Genomic DNA, 16066 nt, shown 5'->3' on the forward strand with positions numbered 1-16066 from the left:
GGAGTGAATATGTTTCCTACTGCTGAATTCATTTACTGCATGTAGGTCAACCTACCTAGAAAGTGGGCCACCAACTTTCTAATGTATTGTGCTAACAGCTGGTATGACTCACACCAATAAAAGAACTTCATGACCAAATTAATAAAGCTGCAAATTCACATAACTATCAAAATGTAGCAAATATAAATCAGTAATAACTAGAGCTATTAGCAATAGATGTATTGAAAAGGTGATAGTCTGATAGCTTACATGTTAAATCATATCAAAAGCACAAGCACAGTGCCAGTAAGGCTTGTGAACCAACTCTTTTGAACTGCAAATATTTCATTATAAACAAGCTATTAAAGCAACCAAGCTTGAAAACCAAAATCCCTGCAGAAACCTTCCAAGTATTTATAGGTTACTCCATGGGAAAATATGAATAAGTTTCTTCTGAGCAATACTGCAAGACCATGAGAGATCAGTATTACTCAGAAATAAAGTTCATATTTTCCCATTTAAATGCTTTAACCTTTTTATTATATACTCATTTTGTTTTCCTACCTAATGCTTTATAATAAAAAGAAAACATTAAAAGAAACAAAATAACTGAATTTATGCTGTATTCCAAAATAAATGCAACCATAGATTTATCAACACACAGTAAAACTATTAGTCTGTACATGGCACTGCCCATCAACCTTTGAACTTGGCCTCGTGCTCATCATAAGTTTAAAAAATAGTTCTCAATTTGATCTACTTAAAATTGAAAGTTCGAGTCATATTGTGAATGATGCGCATTGAAACAACTTTTCCAGTTGGTATGGAATTGATGGATTTTGTTTTTCTGTCAATCCAACTCAATTCTGCTTTTCTGCTAGTGATGGACTGGATTTATTGGGTAAATTTCATAAGCTGTTTGTATGTGATTTGAGCAGCTAAATCAACTGAACCTGTGTTTCTATTCTGTGCTTGATTGTTTGGAGTCATAATGTGAGGAAATATAAATTCTTTTAATTGAAATTATCAAAAAGACAAAATGGAATATCACATTCATTTCATTTTGAGTGCTGAAAGGAGAATGTGATTTCAGCTGGAAATGTTGAAATTACAGTACAATTTTTGTAACTATGGCATGGGTTCTGTCTTTTGGATTTGCAGAACTAAGAAAGTACAAATTGAGGAAATTCAAGATGCATAATTGTAATTATATTTATTGCCGTTCTTATCAGCTAGAGAAGACATATATGTATGCCCTGTCACTTGCATGCTCACTGTTGCAGGGACCCAAGCTATGACCTGTCTGACTTCTAGCTCCTAGTTTCCTACCAAACCTTTAGTTGCATTTTTTTCTCTCAGAATTTTGTGTTTTGACTCACTTATAAAATGATACATCTCTGATATCTATGTGATAACCCTTGGTTTTAATATCCTTTATATGCAATAGAGATCCTAGTGAGCACTGGTCAGAGTCTCAAACATTCTATTTGTGACAAATTAACAATAATTCTGCTAAGTGTTTAAATGATCAGAATGGTATTTTCAATTACTGCATCTCTCATGTTTGACATGGAAATTGCAACTATCATCACATTCATTCATTTACTCATTTGAAAGTTTCATTTGTGACTCAGTGAACTCATCCACATCATTAACTTTATCATCTCTACTTTCAAACAAATCTAATAAACCAAAAGCTAAAGCATCTACTTCATGAGCATACATTGTTTACAAAGGAGTTTCTAATACACAATACTAATTTTAGACACACGTCATGCACTATGAAGCCATGTAGTATGGAAAAATACTGCATGATTCTGAAAATGTAAAGTTTACAGAAAAAATGAGTACTTGTTAACTTGTCGTACTGGTTAAGTTAGTGCTAATATAAGGTTTGTTACTGGCTAATCTAGTGCAACTAGGTTAGAAACTAAAGTTCAACACAAGGAAATCATTTTTAATAAGTTCATACGATATACTTATACTATCTTAACATTGGTAGTGCTGAGCTGTTCTTGCACAATTTTATAACCTATACTGATTTGTTTCTAACTGCTCAATCAGTGTATGGTGAGTTATTTTAGAACCAACACTGACTTTTGGAGTCAAATCTATTGCAAACTAGTATTTTATAGTCATGTGAAATTTGACCAAGTAATGCATTTCAGCAAGCTAATTGCTAACATGAAATACCACTACAATTAAATTAGGAAAATGAGTGGAAAAATATTTACTGATAAAAAATCAAATATAATTTATAGTTTACTATCAAATATAATTATCCAAACTATGCATGCAGATAATCAATTTTTGTCTACATATCACTTATGTCCACAGTGCATTATTTAAAGGTGTATGCTGCATGAATTCTAACATTCCAGAGTATTCCCTAAGCACTGGTAGCCAGGTAATTTACCTATTTAGCTGTTCACAAATTCTAGTGTTCAGTTAAAGACAAAATTTTCTGCATATAAAACAGGACTCTTTAATCATCTATGCCACAGTAAACAACAGTCATACAGTTGATGAAAGGATTGAAAATTAAAGGACATTACAAATAAAGCCTAATGGCAGAATTAATTATACAAATATAAAGTAACCAGTATACCGTTTTTTTTCTGGAAAGAGAAAACTTTCTGCAAAGAAGTCAAACTAAGGTTGTATAACAAAAAACTGATTTAATTTTCTCATGGAAATTTGATTAAAAGATGTCTCACAACTTTCTTATGTCAACACAAATATATGCAAACTAGATGCTAGCAAGAATCAATCTGATAAATACATGAATACATTTGAGACAAAATAGCTGGTACCACACCATTAAATGGTGTCAAGGTTCCTTACAGAAAGTAAAGGACAGAAGTGCATTTATTTTGCAAGTATTATGCCCATGACCTTTGATTCTGTTAATATTGTTTCAACATTCCTGAAATCCTATGCAATGTTAATGGATGAAAGTTACACAAATTTTTTAGCTAATCTGTGGTCTCAAATTACTTGTTAAATTTTTATATCAACTTTGATTAAACCTGTCTTTGCTTTAAACCTGATATGCTTGCTGTAGTAATAACAATAGTGGACAAACTATCTTTGCTAACAGCATATGTGAGGTGGTGGTCCTCTTTTTCTTTTAAAATGACATTTCTATGCAACTTTGTACTTCTGAAATATTTCATAAAAACAAACAAGATCACACTGAATGGTTGTTGTTGTTGTTATAGGGTTTAACGCCATTTTTCAGCACAAGATAGGCTATATATGGTGGCCATTATAAATGGTGGAGGAAGAACCCAGGAAAACCCCAGAAAGAACCACCGACCCACGAGAAGCTACTGGCAAGCTTTCTCATGTACCCACACTGGCCAAGCCTGAGACTCAAACCCATGCAGACAGGTGAGATGGCAGTGATCAGTAACGAGTACTTTAGACCACTCGGCAACCATGAATGGTATGTCCACAGTGTTTAATGATCCTCTATGTAGATAACTGAAATTTATGTGCAGAAAGGATTTGTCTTCTGTCAGTCACAATGACCTTTACAAGGGGCCTTTTGACACCAAATTCAGTAAGCCTCTTCCTTACCCTAAGTGCATGCAATCGAGGGTCTGGTCAAGTTCTGTGATGCAGAACTGATTTCACAGAGATGCTGCCAAACATTTTTTTAAGAGGGAGAGGTCCCCCATGTCTATCTGGGGGATGCGGAATCATTGGGGCATGGGGAGGTAAACTATGCCGAATTATCGCTGATGGGTGACAACATTATTATAATTTAAAACAAGCTTTTAATGATTCTGATTTTGTACCACCTTTTTGACGATAAATGTATAAGTTATCTGCATACATAATTGTTGTTCAGCTGGTAAATATTCTTCATTGTTTTCTATCACTCCTCTTCAAAAAAGCCTTTGCAAATTGAAAATCATTTAATGGAACAAATATATACAGACATCTTAATCAGTTTATTTACTGTTGCAGGTGTTAGCCCACAAGCCTTTGAAACTATCAATGTAGTAAGAAAATGTCTTCAGTAAACCACAAAAGTGCACTACCTAGGTCCTTACTTTATAGCAATGTATCATCAGGGTGGTGGCTTAGGAAGAGAAGTATCCTAAGGTTGGTTAGCCAGTCTGTCACTTAATCCCTCCCTCCATCAATGTATGTATTTTTACATGTGTGTTTGTCTGTCTGTCTGTGTGTGTGTTTAATGGTGCATCACAATGATGGTGCCAATCACAAGGATTTTAAAATGTACAAATGAAGAATTTGATAAACTTCTGGAAGATCACCTCTCCCAAATAAATGTAAACATCAAGTACAAGAAGATCAAATATAAAATGTAAAGATGTTAACATTCCTGAAAAGTTCTATAAAATAGAAGACAATGGTAAAACATAAATGAGAAAAATTATGACAAGTATTCATAAAAGTTCAGTATGTTTAACACTGAAAAAACGAATTAAGATTAGTCTATGACACACATAAAAGCAGAATCATGCCAGCTGTTTAGTAATGATTAGTATCAGGATCGGCTCCAATAATTTTGTGCAAAAGTTTTACTCACTTGAATTAGACAAATCTTTTTTTATCAAATGTACAGCACACATTTCAAAGTTGAAACCCTGACTGCAGCTATTAAGTTGTTCTTTTTTTTAAATACTGCCTTTTAACACAATTCTGTTATTTTATTTACCTTAAAATAATGTCAAGCATACCAGTTTAGTAGGCTATTGTTAACCCCATTACCATCTTAATGAAGCTACCTTGAGTTTCTCATTTCAGTCAAGCGGTAGGGACATTTGTATATTTGTCCAATTCAAGTGGAAGAGACTAGTCATCTATTACATCTACTAGGTCCGCCACCACAAACACAGAATATCTGAGGTACCAAAAACAAACCTGCAACTGAGTCAGTTCTAAGAAGGCACTACAATCCACATTCCTGTTCTCTTTCATTGAGATAGACAATCTCTGCATGCAAAATGAGAAAATATCATAAAACAAAAGAAACAGAGGAGGTAACACACAATTATAACACAAGTGCAAAGATTTAAAAAAACCATCACAAAACCATATTGATAAACATGTGCATTACATATTTATCAGGATTGAAGACATGATTAAATAGAATGAAGCAATCCATCATTTGGTATATATATATGTATGTATGTATGTGTGTGTGTGTGTGTGTGTGTGTGTGTGTGTGTGAGAGAGAGAGAGACAGAGAGAGACAAAGAGAGATCATTAACCAAACAATGCTGAAATCATGAACCACAACTGCCTAATTGCCTGGAAAACTTAATATTCACTGATGATAAATAAAAGACAGAAAATAACTTTTGAACCATACAGAAACATGTATTAATTTGCCCCATGCACAATTTATCTTGAGCCAAAAACACAAACTCTCAGAATGATATTGCAAAACTGCATAGCACATGGCATCCTCAAATAGATGCAGACTTAAGCACCTGCATCAGTGTCTTTCACAGCAAACTGGAAATGTCTAATGTTCTGGATTCTTTCCAGAATTCTCAGTGGAAGTTCATCCATGGGATTATAAATTCTTATTATAAGGATGAGGGTAATTCCATCCCTAAATAACAAGCTATGCATTACTGACCGGATGAGGGTAATTCCATCGCGGAATAACAAGCTCTGCAATACCAACTGAATGAGGGTAATTCCATCCTGGAGTAACAATTTTTTCAATACTGAATGTTACATTATCCTGATATTAAAGCTAGTGCTGTTGTTTGCTGATTTCTACCTTGAAGTTGCAGTCATCAAATGGAACAGTATATTTTACCGGTTGTATAAACTGTGTACTGAACTACATTTTGTAACAAATGAACATGCAGAAGAAGCTCATACTTTTGTGATAAATCAAACTTGTATAGTCTGATAAAACAAATCTCAGAGAAAAAGCAAATAAATGAAAGAACTGACTATTTAATAATGGGTAATGACTAAACTTAATGAGAAGTCAGATCAATTCAGAAAATTCCATAGTTTAAACTTTTTCAGGATCAATAGCAAATCAAATATCAGGGCAAATATTGGCAACTTATAAGAAATTTGTGTGTCCACCTAGAAATTGCTGTTTGCTAATATAAAGGCTTCCGTTGCCAATTTCTATTCATCTGGATTGACCTCTTAATTTGTGAAATACTGAAAACAGAAAATGAATGTGCAAAAGGTTTCTCTTTCACCTTACTGAATGAAAACAGGCACTCCTTCATAAAATGCCTTAATCTTTGTGCATACTAAAACTCAATTTGGAATGACAACTAAGGCACAATTTAAAATACAACCTGAAGGTTGAATGACTGACATCCATTTATATTAAGTGTTGCCAGATTTCGGTTCACTGTTTTATACAAAAGACTAAATACAAATTTTGTTCAAGCTCAGCAGAAAGAACTAGTCTGATATGCTGTAGGAACAAGACAAGGCTATCAGGCTTCAACATATTTGTAGACCAAATCAAATAAGTCCTTTCCTCCAACTTGGAATGAAGCATGAATATTATTTTGTATTAAATAAAGGCCCTCTTGTTCAGGCTTTCTGAACATTTTGTCAATACTGTATGAACTGAACTCAAAACAAATTAGAATTAATATAAGTTTAGCTCAATGTATCAATGAATATCAATGTACAATGCAAAAAATAAGTCAATATTTCCTCGTTATGTCTGCATTACATAAATGCATTAACATATGCACTGAAAGTCAGATAAAAAAATAGGATGAAATGGGTAGGTAATAAATGGAAATATAAACAAAGGAATAGTGAGCAATTTGCTCTGATGTGCAAATATACCCCTGCCTCTCACACATTTTGTCCCTTGGACTCTCTCTATAAACACAACTCTAAAGTCGAAAAAGTGCACAACTCTTCTGAACACAGTGGTAGTACAATGACTGGTATGAATGCTTAACTCCTAAATATGGATGATGACCAAAATGTGTACTGACTTTCACATCAATCCACTTGAAGCTACAAGAGCAGATTCCCAACATTATGTCATATATTGCATCCAGCTTCAAGTCAATGGGCAATAGCTGTAACAAAAAACATCAAGGAAGCAAACAGATTTGTCAATATGTACACCTTAGCCGACTATAACCTGACACAGAAGTCCCAAACAAATGTACGACAAGTTGCATTCACAAGTATCTGTCACAGTGCATTCAGCAACAGGATAAAAGGGTCAGTAACTCTAACAAAAATTGTTAGAGCACAGTGATCTGTCAATAAGTACATGTTTAAAAATTGTGGTAACAATATGATTTATTGAAATGTGCATTTTTCAATAATGATCATAATATCTACATGTTTCAAAGCAAGCCATCAAAACCTGTTGGACTAGTTCACTAACAAAACTGTATGATGGCTGGACAGGCAGACAGAGACAATGATTCTTATAAACACCTGCCTCTGGGTATACAAGTCGGATAGAAATCACAGACATTTGACTGCATATGTGCACTCAAGTTGAAAGGTTTCATGAAACACAGGGTTTGGGCACACTTGAAAACACCTTCCAACCAAGACAGTGGCTGAACAAAAAGGACCTCACCTGAATATCCCGGTCTTTCCTGCTTACATTCCTCTTTAGTTTATCCAGTTCCTCCTTCAGCTTGTCCTCTGTCTCTCTCAAGTTTCCTGTTAAATCACCTACTTGTCTGAAAATATACATTATCATCATCACCATCAAGTCACAACACAAGAAACAGTCATCAGAACAACAATCATCACTACCTTTCTTGTTCATAATTCGACAACAAACCTCCTTCTCTTCTCCTCCTCCTCCTCAGTACCTGATAATTGTGGTCATCACCTGCTGTTCGCTCTATGTACATCATGCAAAATCCTGGCAACAAACTACTAGAGATAGTTTGAATGCTCACTATCACAACCCTCTGCACTTCACACATGTAGCATAAATGGGGAAAAACATAATTTAAAACCTTTGCCGGTGTCCTCAGAGTTATCCCTTGTGAGAAATTGCACTGAGATGCACCCTTACACTGCAAGCTGCTTTAATAATGAAACTGGCCCTTTGCAATTTTCAACCATAGCACATGGAAACTGCTTTTCTTCAATTAAATTTTTCATATGTATTATTTGCTTCTTTTATATATCATGCATTTCTGCTTTTTAAAAATCAAAGGAATTTGTACATTTGTAATTGTTTTATGGCAAAAAAGCATGAAATAATAACAACAGTGGGTTGTAATTATGTACCAGTGAGCAGTTTTGCCATCAACAGTGGTTTTATCCTGCTTGAGAAGCCCTCACAGGAGACTAGACACTGTTTTATTTGATGGTCAAGGGTCAACATTTGTTCATATTTGCAGTTGACAGCCAGCTAAAAAACCTTAAAACTCTATAAAATTGCAATGTGTAGCTGTCTACTTTTACACTGCTTTAACATTTGAGCCACCAATTCCTAAATTTATTAAAAGTGTGCTCTATTTCACAAACACACACACACACACACACACACACACACACACACACATACACAGCAAATTAGGTGGCTATAACCTGAATTTCCATCTTTAAGCTTTGTGTGTAGCTGTATTTGTCAGAATCTATTTCAGATGTTTCTCTACTCTGGAGATTGAAGTAAATTTGACCTCTGACCCTAGCATGGCTTTCCAAGACCTGAAGGATTATCAATGTAGATCCTTTATTAGTGCTCCTTGCCCACTGTAATCGGCCAGGCAATGTAATGGTAATGTGAATCCTCCTCACAGCCCATCCACAAATTCTTTAAACTGATGCAGTTGCCATCCAGCGAACAACCTCAGTTAAGTCTCCTCCTTAACTACAGGGTCCATGATGCCAAGACACCATAAGGAGGAAATTCTATAACCTTCCTTTGTAAGGAATGAATGAGGAGTGACAGCCCTAGTGATTTTTACCCTCTCCCACCATGCATTCCTATCCCAAATGTCCCCATAGGTGCTTGTCTAGGCCTCTTTGCAAAGACTTGGTCAATCATCATGGATGATGGATGGATTCTTTCCTTGTGAGCAAGGGAATACTAGGACAAAATGGTAGTGAATAAAATATCACAGACAAAATGGTACAGACAGAAAGCTACAGGAATAAGATGTCAACAGACAAAATGGTACATTCAGAAAGCTACAGGGATAAAATGTCACAGACAACATGGTACAGACAGAAAGCTACAGGGATAAAATGTCAACAGACTAAATGGTACAGACAGAAAGCTATGGGGATAAAATGTCCCAGACAAAATGGTACAGACAGAAAGCTACAGGGATAAAATGTCAACAGACTAAATGGTATAGACAGAAAGCTACAGGGATAAAATGTCACAAACAAAATGCTACAGACAGAAAGCTACAAAGATAAAATGTCACAGACAAAATGGTACAGACAGAAAGCTATGGGGATAAAATGTCAACAGAAAAAATGGTACAGACAGAAAGCTATGGGGATAAAATGTCACAAACAAAATGGTACAGACAGAAAGCTACAAAGATAAAATGTCACAGACAAAATGGTACAAACAGAAAGCTACAGGGATAAAATGTCACAGAAAAAATGGTACAGACAGAAGGCTATGGGGATAAAATGTCAACATAAAAAATGGTATGGACAGAAAGCTATGGGGATAAAATGTCAACAGAAAAAATGGTACAGACAGAAAGCTACAGGGATAAAATGTCACAGACAAAATGGTACAGACAGAAAGCTATGAGGATAAAATGTCACAGACAAAATGGTACAGACAGAAAGCTATGGGGATAAAATGTCACAGACAAAATGGTACAGACAGAAAGCTATGGGGATAAAATGTCAACAGAAAAAATGGTATGGACAAAATGGTGTGATCATTATGTCACGATGCAAATTGTATAGGCAAAAAATAAACTGAATATTTGTTAGTTTAAAATAAATGTTTTTTAAAATTAATCTGCAGAGAGTATATACGGATCAATATATTAAAGTTTACAAACGTATGAATTTATAGTCACCTGTTTTAAATTCTAAATAATTGATCTATATAACATTAACAGCAGTTAATGGACAATGTGTTACAAATTATCAGACAACATTAATATTGAGAACATGTGCAATGTCTCCTGCGTATGCAACTAGATCTTGATTACTGTAGTAGGACACCATCGTGTGCAATGCTTCGTTGATATGGAAGCAAGTTTTTCTTTTCTTTTTTCCAGCCTGTACTCCTAGTGCCAATTGATGAAATTGGGTGCTATTCTGGTCCTGTTGTAGTTTGCACATGACTTCTGTTGTCATCGGGTGGGCAAAGCCAACAACATTATTTAAGGCACTGTGCCACCCCTTGACTGCATTGCTGCTACAAGGCAAGGACTCTGGAATATTAAGTTACAGAGTTGGATTGAAAATATTGGAGGTTCACTTCTTGGCTTGCCAATTAAATCATCTTCCAGGTAATCACAGATAACCTCAAGGTCACATTATGCTGGATCTTCTATCAGACATTTGAATACCCAAATGACATAGCTGGTGGCACAAATACTAAGGCAAGAGGTCATTTGGTACGATGTGCAAAATCAGGCTTATCTCAGTAACATCCAAATACACCTTTGGACTACAATTTTCACCAAACACACCGAACAAAGCGAAACATACAACCGGTGATTGTTGCTGTCTGGAATGTGTTTTGGAAAGATTGAATTCCTGCTGGCTCAAAATCTACACTAAGAGAAACTGGAACCACACCTATTTTCAAAGCTTGAATTTCTCGCAGGAAACGTTGATGTATTATTTCAGTTCATGCACTTAGTAATGCAAAGACTGCAGGAAAAACTTAATATTTAACTGCATCATTACAGTATGTCAAAAATATAATGATATTTAACATAAACAGATTTAAATTTAATACACATACAATTTTGTCAGATACATGTTGTCTTCATAATATTTTGTCTCTTCCATTTTGTCCTCTACAATTTTGTCTGGCCACCCTTACAATCACTGTCCTGCATTTCAAAGTCATGACACATACAAAAGGTTTATCAAAACACTGCTGATTATAGTTTGCAAATCAACACAAATGTTGCAGAAACTGAATTTAAAAAACAAAACAATAACAGAGTACATCATGAAGAAAACACAATCAATCAAAATGAAGTAATCCTTGATAATGGTGCAAAACTGATGATATGACACGAATTGTCAGAACAGAATCGAAACAAACTTTTCTAATCATTATAGCATGTTATATGCAAGAAACTGATCTTACCAGAAAAGACTGGGAAGGATCAAAAGCACTCAAGTTATATGCTGGAAACTGATATAACGTTACAAATCACCAAAAAATACATAACAGGACAAAAAATATTCTCATATGACTTCAACTTCTACCGATTTTTGAGGAGTTTATTTTTTTAGAAAAAGTTTTGTTTTTGTCTACAGCAGCATGATTCATTAACAGGCTCAGCAATATGGGATATTCATGCCCAATTTGAGATGATGGACATCTCTGCTCATCTGTCAGACATGTTTTGTAGATACAACTGCTTTGATACCTCTGCTTATAATCTGCCTTTAGTAGAAATGTAAGTTTTTGTAAGTAACTCGCTTTGTTTTCTTATGGAATCAATTTCTCCCACATATTTTTTACTCAAGGATGTCCATTAGATACTAACTTAAGTTCTAATGTAATAGGTGACTGTTGTTCAGTCAAGCTAAACTCCAATAAAAACCCAAAGAATAACTGTTCTACAGGCATGTATATCTTACCTCTCTTTTTCTGCCAATTTCTTCTTTAAATCCTGAAAAAAAGCATGAAAGAACTTGTGAACAGAGTATGAATTAATCTGCCAGGATTAGTACACACATTGTATAAATTATTCAAGAAAAAGATGTAAACAAGATCAGTTTTTCTAAAACATGTATGGTACATGGCACCACAGTAAAAAAATTGAATAAAAAATACAAATCTTGTATCTAAAAACGGGATGTAGGTCAGAAAAATGATGTAAATGCCACAAAACCCTTAGCAGGTCACTAAAATGCACACAAACATTAAACTACACTTTGTTTGCCTATTGTGTATACTCGCTTATAAATTGAGTCCAAATGCAAGCAACACAGATCTATCTTTTGTTGCATAATGCCCCAGCAGATCAGGATCTCTGTTATTTTTTCTACTCATTATTCCTAACAAACTGCATACAGGCAGATCTGCTGGAGGATTATGTGATGTCTGATCTGGGTCTATGCAGTTTCAAGTTGGACCTGAACTGCAAGGAAGTATATTCTATATGGTATAACGAGCAATTTCTGTTTAAATTATGTTAATATTTAGGTCTCAGTCCCAAAAGCAGTTAAACTTCTACAAAATCTAACAAGAGTACTGCAGACAGCAAATGAAATGCCCATCTCATGACTGTTTCCTCTAAAAACCTTGGACTTTGATGAAATGCCCATCTCATGACTGTTTCCTACTAAAAACCTTGGACTTTGAGTGACTTGACTTTCCTATAACTTATTGATCAAGGTAAAATTTCGTCAAAATATCTGTACGAATTAAGCAGAGAAAGCCTGGGAAGCGATAATGGTCACTTACTTAATTTTTCTTTTCTTGTGACTCTATTTACATCAAATATGCTGTCCAATTAGCATTTTCCATTTCTAACTGTATTGATGAAAGTATAAAGGAATGGGGTATGACCATTATAAAAGACACTAACAAGTCAAGATGGATTAGGAGTCTGATGCCAAAGAAACTGAGCTACCAGAGCTCCCACGGACATCATTATGACATGGTATGCAAGCCTTTTGAGAATTAGGAACATCAACTACAAATAAAATTAGAGCCCCATGGACATCGTTATGACATGGTATGCAAGCCTTTTGAGACATTTGAGAATTAGGAACATCAACTACAAATAAAATTAGAGCCCCACAGACATCGTTATGACATGGTATGCAAGCCTTTTGAGAATTTAGGAACATCAACTACAAATAAAATTATCTTAAATTGTAAATGGATGCTACAATGATAGTTAGTTTTCGTAAAAGTATATCAGGGAAAATTTATTTACATTTTGGGCTTGTTAAAAAGAAAGTTTCTTGGTTTCCAATACTTTGAATAATGCAGTATTTGCTTGGTTTTTATTTCCATAATAAAAACTGTATCAAGAGTCCCTCGAGGGGACCTATGCTCTGCATTTCAAAAATGACTTCAAAATAACTTCTTTTAAACTGTTGAATGTTGAAACCATCTTTGATATGCTTGTGTGAACATGCGAATTGAACCATTCATTCAGCTGAAGTAGCATCACATGATCTTCAAGATGGCTGCTGTGGTGGCTATACTGGATGTCCAGGTGGCACCATTTTTATTTATGACCAACTAGACATCAAAGAAAGTTTTTTATGAATACCTCATGCTTTAAGATGCATAATATGGTGACCATACTTGTTGTTACAGCAGCAGCATTTTCATTCTGGAAAAACTAGACATTATAACAGTCATCTGATGAAAACCCATACTGATACAACTTTCAGTTTAGCTGGAGTTGCATTAACAGGAATTTCAAGAAGACTGAGGTGGTGACCATATTGGCACAATTTTCTTTATTGACCAACCAGAAGTCACAAAATATTTTAGTGAAAACAACATGCTGATATGACGATCCATTCAGGAGAAGTAGCAATGAAAAGATTTTCAAAAGGGCTGCTTTGGTCATTATTTTGGATGTATGAGCAGAATTATTTTCATTTAGGACCAATTAAACATTGTGATGAATGTGTGTGCGAGTAAAATTTGATGGCAATTCTTCAAGTGGTTTAGGAGAAATAGCAATAACAAACTTGTGCAAACTGACGGATAGACAAAAGATGACAAACGGACAAGGAACAACAGACCATCCCAAAAATGTTCTTTCAGTCTATGATCTTTAGAGCTCAAGATAAAAGATTTACACTACTTATTCCTTCCGATGACAATTTCAATTTTTAAAGAAAGCCAAAAGCAATGAGCTGTAGGGCTTGTAAAAATAATATTCATTAGAAATACTTAAAGACCAAACACTTCGAAGCTTACTTGATCTTCATAACAAACCAAGGATATGCACTTGCATTTTGTAATTACAATGAATTAAATAATTTTGTAGTTAATAATTTCTGTACTTTCTAAAGTTTCCATAAAAAAATATGTAAAAATTCAAAAATTCCATCTATGAATGAGTACTTCACATTGACATTGCCTTCCTTGAGTCCAAAGAATGTTTCACTGCAACAGTCATTAGTATATTACAGAATATCGCTTCCTCAGTTTTCATGAAAGATGGTAAGAAATGGTTTTCCTTGGTAAATACATACTTCAATTTCATATGAGAACTTCTTGTTTCTGTCATTTGCCTCATGGAATTCTGTAGCCAGTTTCTGAACATCATCTTCGAGTTCTTGAATCCTATTGAGTGCATCCTTCAATCTCTTATCAGATATTTCAAGGTTCTAAAAGAAAACAAAAGAAAATATATATAATACTTATGGTCACCAGAGTTCAACAGTCACCTGATCACAACAGCCATCATCATTTCCCCCAGGGCAAATTTCCTTTATAAATCTCATTTAATCAGCATGTCATTGATGGTCAGCAGCCTGGTTTTCTTAACCAAGAAGTAGTTTGACCCTGCCTTCTGCGGTCACAAGAGCCTATGCTCTTTAAAAAAGTAACAGAAAAGAATGAAGACAACAAGCTTTGTAAAATTTAGCAAATAATTTATTTCCCTAGAATAAAAAGTGAAAAAAATAAGAAAAAAAACTTACAGTTTTATGACTTAAATCCAAAAATAATCCAAGAATTAAAAAACACAAGTCCTATCAATCAAAAGTCCTCCCGATGAAAATCCAAAATGGAAGGTGATGACATCTGCAATAGTCAGCATTGTACTGATGTCAACAGTCTCTTGTTGAATCACAGAAAACATTATTCCAATTTTTAATTCTGTATAATGTCCAGGGAATGTCTTTGTCCAATAATTATCAGAGCACTTATGTATTTCCAGAAAAGAATCACTTGAATTTCAATAATTTGAAGAAGAAAAAGAAATCAGCTTAAACCAGACACAACATAAAACAACTTGACATTTCAAGTGTTAAGGCATGTCTGATAGAACTCTTACCATAACATCAGTTATAAGACTAACTACAACACGAAAGATTCCCAGATGGGGGTCAAGAGTTCAACCTTCCAGAAGGAATGTAAGTTTGTTACATGACAAATATCATGTCAACCATGTATGACCTTGACTCAACTTAATGATTCTTAGTCTGAGAATCAATTCTTTTTTTACAAAGTTCTTTACCAAAACAGTCACTGATTTTAGAACAAGATCAGCAAAAAGATACAATGTGTCATTTATTAGTTTTTTACTTCAAAGAAATAAAAACAAATAAAAAAACCAGTCAGTACTGAACTCTATTCTGGACAATATCAAATCCAGTAAACAATATTACATTACAATAGCATGTAATGAAATAAAAAAAATTTTTTAAACCAACAGAAAAAATTAAATATAAATAACAATATCAGCAGTGACCCCTCCAAGTATGCAAATAAACTTCCTTTGTATGAGTAAGGTATGGTGTATGTATATATACTGGTATATTATATGAATCAATGTATAAATACTTTGAATTTCGATTGTACTGACTATAATCCAGTGAAATTCAAAGGTTTCTGACAAAGCCAGATTTACAAAGCAGAGACCACATGTCAAAGCAGTAATCACATGATGCAATGAATCCAATGTTGGCACGTTCTATTCTTGATGAATCTGACTTCTTCTAAGTTGCTGTGACAGTGGCAGGTTTTTGGTCATTGTTCTCATAATAACAATTGGACCTCTGATGTCACTGACATATAAATTGTGAGATTTGTGTAGCCATGTGATTAGAAATGCAACTTGTGAGTACCAGGTCAAATTTCATCAATGCTGTAGTTTCGTCTCATCTGACAGTGAATTAAATATGTAACAATTATAATACTCACAATTTCTCCGAAAATAAATCATTTTCCTATCAAATTCAGGCAGACATGTAACATATT

At 34.4% G+C, this 16066-nt stretch overlaps 1 protein-coding gene across 4 annotated transcripts in view; it reads right to left on the reverse strand.

Annotated features, from left to right (window-relative positions):
• The window catches only part of LOC149778393 (uncharacterized), a 190302-nt gene that overhangs the window by 115479 nt on the left and 58757 nt on the right, over positions 1 to 16066 (reverse strand). For 3 of the 4 annotated variants that reach the window (XM_089939224.1, XM_089939220.1, XM_089939221.1), the window contains exons 7-10: positions 14335 to 14469; positions 11746 to 11777; positions 7559 to 7664; positions 4876 to 4947 (exon numbers count right to left, since the gene is read on the reverse strand). In XM_089939224.1, the coding sequence (XP_089795350.1) occupies positions 4876 to 4947; positions 7559 to 7664; positions 11746 to 11777; positions 14335 to 14469 (345 nt within the window). The remainder of the gene's footprint in view (positions 1 to 4875; positions 4948 to 7558; positions 7665 to 11745; positions 11778 to 14334; positions 14470 to 16066) is intronic. The other variant, XM_089939223.1, reaches the window with a different exon arrangement.

Source organism: Sinohyriopsis cumingii, chromosome 17, assembly GCF_028554795.1.
Source record: "Sinohyriopsis cumingii isolate HCF-2022 chromosome 17, ASM2855479v2, whole genome shotgun sequence".
NCBI classification, from domain to species: domain Eukaryota; kingdom Metazoa; phylum Mollusca; class Bivalvia; order Unionida; family Unionidae; genus Sinohyriopsis; species Sinohyriopsis cumingii.